The sequence below is a fragment of the Copadichromis virginalis genome, linkage group LG10, assembly GCF_057382275.1.
Source record: "Copadichromis virginalis isolate Kocher_CV1m ecotype Utaka linkage group LG10, C_Virginalis_male_GT1.1, whole genome shotgun sequence".
Classification (NCBI taxonomy): domain Eukaryota; kingdom Metazoa; phylum Chordata; class Actinopteri; order Cichliformes; family Cichlidae; genus Copadichromis; species Copadichromis virginalis.
The window spans coordinates 1455481-1465218 of NC_140627.1; the positions used below are offsets into that span (position 1 = coordinate 1455481).

General features: G+C 45.0%; 1 protein-coding gene across 5 annotated transcripts in view; it reads left to right on the forward strand.

The window, feature by feature from the left end:
• The window catches only part of zzef1 (zinc finger, ZZ-type with EF hand domain 1), a 29153-nt gene extending 25627 nt beyond the window's left edge, over positions 1-3526 (forward strand). For all 5 annotated transcript variants that reach the window (XM_085469378.1, XM_085469381.1, XM_085469379.1 and 2 more), the window contains exon 54: positions 1367-3526. In XM_085469378.1, the coding sequence (XP_085325504.1) occupies positions 1367-1447 (81 nt within the window). In that variant the 3' untranslated portion in view covers positions 1448-3526. The remainder of the gene's footprint in view (positions 1-1366) is intronic.
• The last annotated feature ends 6212 nt before the right edge of the window (positions 3527-9738 follow it).

A 9738-nucleotide genomic window follows, 5' to 3' on the forward strand; every position in this document is an offset into this window, starting at 1 on the left:
AACATTGTTAAAAAATTATTGTAGAGCCGCAAGATGGAAAGAGCAGAATGGAGCTTCATCATTAATCCTCCAGTGCATATATCTGCTCTCCTCTGTGAGGAGATAAAAGACACAAGTGTTTGATTAAATTAAGGCTGCATCCGCTGTGGCTGCATGCTTTATATTAACCATTAATGAAACGAGCAGGTATAATGTGAAAAAGGGACTGAAGTGATGAATCCTCTCATCCGACGGCCACCCTCAGCTCACTGATTTGGCTGCTCACTAGTTAGCTGTCTGCTAACAGTTCACTGCATCCACCTGCTTGCATGGCACTAGCTGCACTTAGAGAACTGAAAATGTGCAATTTATAGCTTAAAAGGAACGATGGTGTGGTTCACACTGGGACAAATGGGTATAACTTGGTGTGGGACATGTTTTAATGCTATGCAATGTGTCAAATGAACTGTGAAGCAAACCAGCACAAGTCGGCCATACTGGGTGTAATGTGTCCTTTCCTTTGGTGCATGTCTGCAGCCTGGCTGCTGCACTTGAGGAGCTGCAATGTCAAAATAGAAAGCTGAACTGGGAGAAAACAAATGTAAATGGTCTAAATGGTTTCTAGGCAATACTAAATATTTCTGTACTGCAGAGCAGCTCTGAACATGTTTGTCAGTGTCACACAGCCTAAACATGAAGCTGTCCAGTTTGAGACCAGGAGAAGACGCAGGTCCCCGGGAGCTGCAGACATTAAAAGTGCACCAACGTGAAAATCTTTCAGATCAAATATGTGAATCAATCTGCTGTTTGACACACTTACACTGAATGTTTCCTTGGAGCAGAAGCTGCATCAGCCTACAACAGTGCATGTTTCCTGATATTCTGACAGATCTTATGTGCAGAAATCAGAGTGATGCACGTGACCGACTGAATGTGACAGCGTTATTATTTATCGTGGAGGTGTTTGGGTTTTTGTCCCGCTGCCATTAGTGGACTCGACAAAGGAAAACTAGACCCCGCTCTGAGCAGGTGTCATGGTGGACCGATAACAGGACGCGGCTAATAAGGGACAAAGTTTCATAAAGCATAAGTTGCACCGTCTGTTAAACTGGCACAGCACAGACGTAGAGACGTTATGGCATCGTTAGTTTCAGAAAGTCATCCTTAATATTAACATCCGCACTGTTTGTTCCGCCTCATCGAGCCTGATTCTGTCGGAGGGTTCTTCCTCTTAATGGGAGGTTTTCCTCCCTGCTGTCGCCAAGCGCCTGTTCACAGGGGTCGTCTGCGTGTCGGGCCCTTTGCTGTAGTGTGATGCTGTATAGATGAACTGAGTATTTCTTTGTACCTGCAGCTGTTTCCTGACGTACTTTTGCTTTCTGTGTAGGCACTGAAGAACATCGCTGCCATCAGCCTGGCCATCAATTACCCCAATAAATCTACGAAGCTACTCAACATGTCCCCGTGAGAGGACCCGAGGGAAGAAGGAGGATAACTTGAAGGGGACACATCCTGACTCTGCTTGTTTAACAGGCACAGAGATCCAGAGGAGAACCTCGGTTTACCATCTACTGCTTTTCCTCTACCAGGACCCCCTCTTACTCTTCAGACGGTAGCTCGCAGTGCAGCACTGTGGACGTGGGTGTGGAGGGGACTCGAACAGCTTTCCACACTTACAATCCTTTTTGCCTTAGGGGACTCGGTTATATCAGCATGTGCATTCACTGAAACCGGAACAAATGTAGGGTGTAACTGTCATTATTTTTGACTTGAAGAATCTGTGCTAAATGACATCAAGTGTGCCAAATTTGCAGCCTTCCAGGGGAAGTGTTTTTCCTAGTTTTCCTGCCTTTCCCCTCCCTTCTGAACAGCGGCCGCTCTGGGTTGCGTAAGCACTTTTCAGACACGGGGCAGCTGACATTGCTGGCTTCATCAGTCACTCCCATAGGTGGTTTCTGCATTAATGTTCCTCACGCTTGCATTTTGACACACCCACGAGCCACGACAGCGACAGCGTTGCATAATAATTCCACATGTGCAAAAGACCCGTAGACCTGCTGTTAGTATTGCACACAGGGAAATGTAACCACACCTTAGTGCTGTCATTGTCACTGAGCAGGATGTCTCTTTCTCTCTGAGAGCGCTGCAGGGCGTGGCTGAGAGACTCCGCCCCTCACATGGAAGCAGTGAGACACAGTTGGGTCCCCCCCCCCCCTCTGTCGCCTGCTTTAAACGTACAGGAAGGTTTTACTAATGTTACAATTAAGCAAAACAGGTCGTTCTGCACACGTTATTGTTGTTAAGGGCATCCTGTAAAAAGACAAAGTCCTGGTGTCGTGCAGGCACGCCCTTTAATGACACGCCACACGTTTAGACTCGACCTGCAACCTTCAGGTAAATATTACAGATCTAGGATGTTTTTGCCACTGAGACACGACGACAAGCCGTTCAGATACAGCCGCCAGTTGATCGTGGTGAAAACGGGTCACCTTGGCGACTTGCGTCTCCGTGGACACGAGGAGCATCCTAAAAATACTGTCCGGGACATTCGAGTCTCATTAGTCACCACAGAGAGAAAGTAATGACCTCCTTTTTTTTTTCTCATTGAACGGTGAAATCGACGTGTCACAATAAATATGCTAAACATGGATCTGACCTGTGTATAAAGGGAACAAAGGCTCACAGGACGGGGATGAGGACGGCAGCAGAGGGAAATCTGAGACCGTTTCACTATTTTATGAAAAACTATCATGATGTCAAATGTTGTTCTTGAGAAGCGCCCGATCCCTCGAAGGCCTCGACTTTCATCGCTGACCCTGTGACACGTTACTATGAAGTGAATCTGACTGCTGTTCAACATCAGGTCCTCACGTTCAGTCGCTTCCTAAACGTGTCGTCTAACCCTTCGTCTCATCGTGCGGCACGTGGCCACGTCACGCTTCGAATCATGCATGTCTGAGTCCCAATCATTATTGGATAAATGCAGTTTTGAGATGTAGGAAGGCGTGGTAGTTTTATACCAAAGAAACTGTCGTCGTGAACGTCTGTGAGAGATCCTGGTGGAGTTCGTTGTGTCTCTCACGCAGCTCCACCTGCGAGGCGCAGAGGAAACCTTGAGACGTCGCGTCGTCTTTTTTGTTTGTGTCTCTTTTATTTTTTCATCTTTTAATTCTGAAGTGGTCCCACACGGACTGCTGGTGGTTTTGTTCACACAAACATCAACCGCAGTTAGCAAAGGCCAAGATGTGCCCTCCGCTGGGCTTCTACAACGCCTCACCGATCTACTATGTGCCTATGGTTAAACTGAAGCAATCATAATTTAACTCGTGTTACCGGAGTTCTTATTAATTATATTTTAAAAGAGAAATATATTGTTTAATTTGAGGGGTTTTTGTAACTTTTTACTTTTAACGTTGCTTTTCTTTTCACGCTGATATTTGAGGCTGACTAATCTGAATGTACATATCTGTGAATATTAATTGCACAGGAGAAAAAAAGACTTTGATATCAACCCCTTACAAATAAACATTACCGGCACTAACACGGACACTCGGATTCTGGTTTTGTATGCATGGCACACCGAAGGTAAAACTAAAGTCCTGCTTGGGTTGAAATGTCATCCATTTCTAATAAAAGATAGAAATGACTTAAATTTGGCGCCTGCTGTCATCTTTCTGTAGGAGCAGCGTGTGCTGCGGTAAATAAAGTTTGATCGCTCGTTCAGCAGTGATTAGAGCCCGCACAGTGAGCCAGCGCCATCAAGAGTTTGCTTTCACCCTTTGACTTCTTAAAAACAAATGCATCTTATCCTCTGCACTATAAAACAAAAACCGCTCGCTTTGTTGTTTCTTTGAGCAGCCCCGTCGTACGACTTTGATTTATTCAGCGTCATCAGCTCATGGTCAGCCTGCTAGAGTCTCGGGGACCGCGCCGATGATCGCTGGGGCGATAATGACATTAAATGGAGGAAATATTCAATAAGGCTCCAGATGATTCAGTACCCCGCTGCGCCACAAAAGCCCCCACACTGGAGTGAGTCAGCTCTTCTGCTTCCCCTCCTCCGGTGCACCCCCCCCTCCATGTCCTGCTTCCTTCTGATTGTTCATGCAGCTTCCCGCTGTGCTTATTCACCTGAGGTGGAGAAAAAGAAAAGGCTTGCACGAGCTGCAATCTATGGGGAAACCTCCCAAAATGTGGCACTTTCAAGAAAGAAATGCTGAATGCATGCTGCTGTGAGAAACTGTTTTCAAGCTGTGCTGATATTCTGTGGAGCTCCAAGTGTTCAACGTTGAGTTGAAATGTTCACTGAATGAGGAGAGTTAAGAGCTACAAATGACATGTTTACGGCCCCTTTCAGGTTCCCCACAATAGATCATCTGACTCCGCCTCACGATGTCCTTCCTCTTCTGTTACACCCACCCTCTCCATGTCCCCATTCACTGCATCAATAAATCTGCTCCACCTTTAACATCCTTTGACCAGGATATCCACGGATCCTCTGCTCATCCCTGAATCCTGGTCACTCACAGTGGAGATCACTAAACCTTTATTTCTGCCTCCTCAAGCACTTTTTAGAGCCACTCACATCATAGCGAGTCTCAGCACCTTTCACTCCTGCTGTGCTCCAAACCCAAATCACCCAGTGCTCATCTCCACCCTCTACGCTCTCTCGTTCACTTTGAATGGTTGACCACAGCTATTTAAACTCGTCTACCTTCATTTTCGCTCTCGCTTGCGCTGACTGTAATTCCCTTTTTGCAGCACGTAGCTCCACTTCTCTGCCCTTACCATCCCACTCTGTGAATGTGAAGCACGATCTGATGTCCGCAGACGCAACGTTGATCCTGGACAAACACAATGATACTGAGGAATAACACCAACATGGGAAATCACCAACACACTAAATCTGTATGAATAAATAATTATTTCAAATACTTAAATACAGTCAACACGTTTAGCCACAGACAGGATGAGCTGCTGAAGGTCAAACTGAGCATCACAAAGGGAAAGAAAGGTGATTAAAGTGGCTGTGAACGGTTGCTGGTGCCAAACCGACTGGTGTGAATGGTCTCCACTTTCCCAGATCTTATTCCAACTGAGCACTTCTGGGATGTGTTTGAAAAGCTGACAAATCTGCAGCAACCGTGCGATGCTGTCATGTCAGTGTGGACCCAAACCTCTGAGGAATGTTTCCAACACCTTTCTGAAGGCAAAAGCAGATTTAATGCTCTTGTGACTGTATCTAGCATTTATAAATATTACTGTATCGTCTGCAGACTTTCAAAAATGCACATTTTGATGTCGAATCGTTAACACACGGCAGCCGTTTTCAAACTTTTTTTTTCAATAATTAAAAAGATCTAAACTGAATTTCAGCAAAATAATTGTCATCACTGTAGCATCAGCAGACGCTTCTGTTTCTCCTCGTATTCAGCTGCACTCTGTTTTGGCCTGGTCATGACTCTCCACCTGCAGCGGCTCCATCACAGCACTGACATCAGCCCAGCAATGAAGCGCTGAGGGTCACACAAAGGTCAACTTTAGGTTCTCAAGCTTCACGCAGAAATGCCCCGGCCTGGGTTATGTTGCTGTCAGGTAACAGTGCTGACCACGAGCCCTGTGCAGCCACAGATTTCAGCTCTGTCAGGTCTCAGTCTCCCTGCCGTGAGTCTACAAAGACACACCAACATAAGCACAGCCATCTACCAAACATTTGGTTTTATGGAGAAAAACAGTTTTGCTGATTCATTTGAAACAATGTGTCACAGTTTTTCTAACACAAACAAAAACAAGAAAGAAAAACTGTAAATATGAAAACCATGTTTCTATAATAACCATGGAAGAAAATGGTTTGAGGACAGAGATGTGCTCTTGATATCCCCACAAATATGTCAGAAATGACTCAGCTCCATCTTCTAAGTGTTGGAAGGAATGTAGAGACTTCTAATTAAACATTACCCGCATAATGTGGTCGTGCGATATGGGAAAAATCACAGTGGAGTGAAAAAATAGAAAGAGAACCTTCCCGGCTTCTGTAGATACAAGAGGACAAATATTTAGAAGGCTGCGAGAGGAAGAAAGAGTTTAGACAGCTAGAGAGAGCTATGATAACACAATGTTCATGACTAAAGTGAGAGAAGCAAACAAAGAGACACAATACGCCGAGCTTGTTTCACGGGGCCATATGCACGACAGCAGCATCGCGCCTCAGACCTCGTTTGCTTTTCACGATCGTCTCCTTCAGCTGTTTACACTTCTGAATCACGAAGCACCAAATGAATCAGGCTGCCAGTGCTTTACAAATGTGTAGCTTTTAGCAGTAACACATTTTACGAAGCCTCCCTGAATCCCAGCATCCCCATTTGTCTCACATCATTTTCCTTTTAGATCATTCAGATGAATTAAGCGGCCACACTGCGGCTCAGGCAGTTGAGGTCAGCCTGCTGTGGCTCCTTCTCCCCCTCTTCACTGTCACCACACATATGCTAAGTGTGTCATTTGCGTCATATTCAGATGCCTCCTAGCACGTTCTTGATTGCAACTCATGCCTGTCATGATGATGATGCCACCAGCGTGAAGCTCCTCAAAGTGTGGAGGCGGTGTGGCTAGAGTCAGGGCTGCACCTGTAACCGCCTCCAACAGTGATGTCAGAGGCTGTGTCCCTATCCGGTCGTTAAGTGATGACGCGACGAATCCTACTTCCGGGCCTAAAGTAGTCTGCGTTTAATATGGCTTTTGTGTTGTTAACATGTTTAATGTTTTGTATTTTCTTCTATTTGATCTCAAAAAGCTCCTAAAACAGTCAGTGATCCCTGTTGACCTCCCTTGGCTTTTATTACCACTAGGGCTGGGCGATATATCGAGTTTTTAAAAAATATCGATATATTTTTATACGAGATATAAGATCTGACAATATCCTTTATATCGATATAGTCTATGTTACGTTATAACTATACTTGTGGAGCCGCAAGTTTGCCTCTCTTTCGTCCACTTTTGTCTCTACGCAACTTTACTCGGCCTCGCCCCTCCTTCACTGAACACAACTCCCCCTCCTCCCCCATCGCTTCACCTGCAGGAAGCGACAAGACGGACACGGCAAATCTCCGTTAACTAGTTACTGCACATCGCCCCGTGCGTGGGGCTGGACGCCGTCAACGTGTTAGCTAGCTAACCACGCTAACGAGCTAACCACGCTAACGCCATGCAGCCCAGAGGCGCTGCGCGGCCTAAAATCCTTGCATTTTCTCAAAAGTTGACAGCGCGCCTTATGTATGAATTCTGGTTGTGTTTGATGGCCGCGAACCGATTTTATGTGGAACACGGCGCTCAGCAATCTGTCAAAAATGTTTTATTACGACTTTGGTAAGCTACGGTGCTGCACCGCTTGATAGTTTGTCGGCGCATTACGGCTACCGAGGAGCCTTCGCGGAGTGATACGTACTGTGCTTCAACGTAATATTACCCTACTGTGTATAAGGACCATAAATGGCACCTGTTCAGAGACGTGGTTACGAAGAGGATTTCAAACTCAATGCTGTCAGTCACAGAGTAGAAGTTGGGAACAGAGCAGCTGTGAAATCTGTCTTTGTTACTATGCTCAGCGTCTTTTAGTTTACATTTTGACTGCACAATTGTGAGCTTTTTGTTATGCACAAAAACAACATTGTTTTCTTTTATTTATGGAGCATTATTATTTAATAAATGCTCATAATTTATTTTTGAGTAAATTTTATGTACATCTGCTCTATGTTAATAAAAGTGCCTGTGTGACATCTGGGACACAGCTTTGACTAAGAACTCTCATTTTGTTCTTACTTTATGGCTTTTAAAAAAAAATATCGAGATATATATCTTATATCGCCGTCCAGGTAAAAAATATCGAGATATGAATTTTGGGTCATATTGCCCAGCCCTAATTACCACTAATCATTTATTTAAGCTCAGTTTTTAAAACCTTAGGATGTAGCTACAGCCCAGCCCATGCAGCAGTATATGAATGACTAACCTCGTATTGTGGATGGATTATCTCAGTTGTTCTCCTGGCTGAAGTTTGGTCCTTTTACAGCATCCTGCCATGCGATTACATTTGTTCCTGACCACCGAGAACACTCACGTTAACTTTTATCGAGTGGAAAAAAAGTTAGCTTGTTTATATTATGCTAACATAGCTGTGTCGCTAGCGGTCACGTAGCACATCATTATATACCAGCTAGCCCAACTTCAGTAACCCTACAAACGTCACTGCTGTTTAGTTTCCTGTCTTCATTTATGTTGGAAGTGATAACAGAGCTGTACGTTTGAATTTGTTTCCAAAACCCCGCAGTCAGGACATGCTATATTGTATTTAGATAGAAGCTAGCGAGCTAACTCCCTGCTAACTTCTAACTCCGTTAAATGTCATAAATTCCGTTTTCATGGATGCCTGGATGTTAAACTCAATTGTTACACCTGGTAGAGCAGAACGCTGATCATTTTATTAAAGATGAAAGACTTTAGACAGTTTTTCAAGTCTCAGTAATGCCACAGTGATCGTTTGATATATGGACCTGCAGCGGAGTTTAGGCCCAGACACGGCTAGTGACGTCAGACTTCACAACCGGATTAAGAGACCGCACGCTTGAAGTACGCGCACTACACGTACTACGCACGGTGCGTACTGTAAGTACGAGAAGTGCGGAAATGAGAGGCTTGTGAAATGGGACGGACTAGCCTTCGTCGCGCTGTTCAGGTTGCCTAGCAACCATGATACTAACCGCGAGAAACATTTCATACAGCTTTGTTTGACAGAAATGAAGGAGAAAAATGTTTTGTTGGTCATTCATTTTTGTCATGACATCACTTTGATTAGTTGAGTATCTGAGGCTGAGACCACAGGACTGTAAAACATGATTGTTGGGCTTCATTTCTGTGCTGAACAGTTATTTAAGATTAGTTAGTAAATAACAATTAGCTAATGTTGTTCATGAGACTAAAGTCATCTCACTGTGGTAATGTAAATATAATATGGACAATATTATATGTATTGTCAGATTATTATGAGATATATATATATATATATATATATATATATATAGACGAGGCACAACATAAATGCTACAGCAAGGGGGGAGCCAGGACGCCAGGTCAGGGGTGAGATATCATCACCCCCACCCGAGATTGGGTACCAAGCCCCAAGTGCGATAGGAGAAGGATCGTTGAGTGCCAAGCAAAGACTCACAGCCTTGGCCAGCCACTTGAGGAGGTACACCAGAGAGATAGAAGGCAGGAGAATAAACCAGCTGTTCTCCACAGAACCAGCAAAGGTGTACTCTCAGTGGCAAGGGAACAATAAGAGAACAGCACCACCAAGGCTGGAGACGGAACAATACTGGAAGAGAAGGATGCAACCCATAACGGCAATGCTCAGTGGCTAGTGGATCTGAGGGCAGACCATAGCAACCTCCCTGAACAGGGTCCAGTAACCATCACAGTGGCAGATATCCAAGCAAGGGTCTCTAGTATGAAGAGTTGGACAGCACCAGGGCCCGACATGGTTCACGCCTACTGGCTGAAGAAGCTGACTGCACTCCACGAGCGTCTGGCAGCACAAATGAACCAGCTGCTAGTTGACAAGAGACACCCGGAATGGCTAACCGAAGGTCGGACAGTCCTGATCCTCAAGGACCCCCAGAAGGGACCGGTCCCATCCAACTATCGACCAATAACCTGCCTCAGTACTACATGGAAGCTCCTGTCAGGCATCATATCTGCTAAGATGAA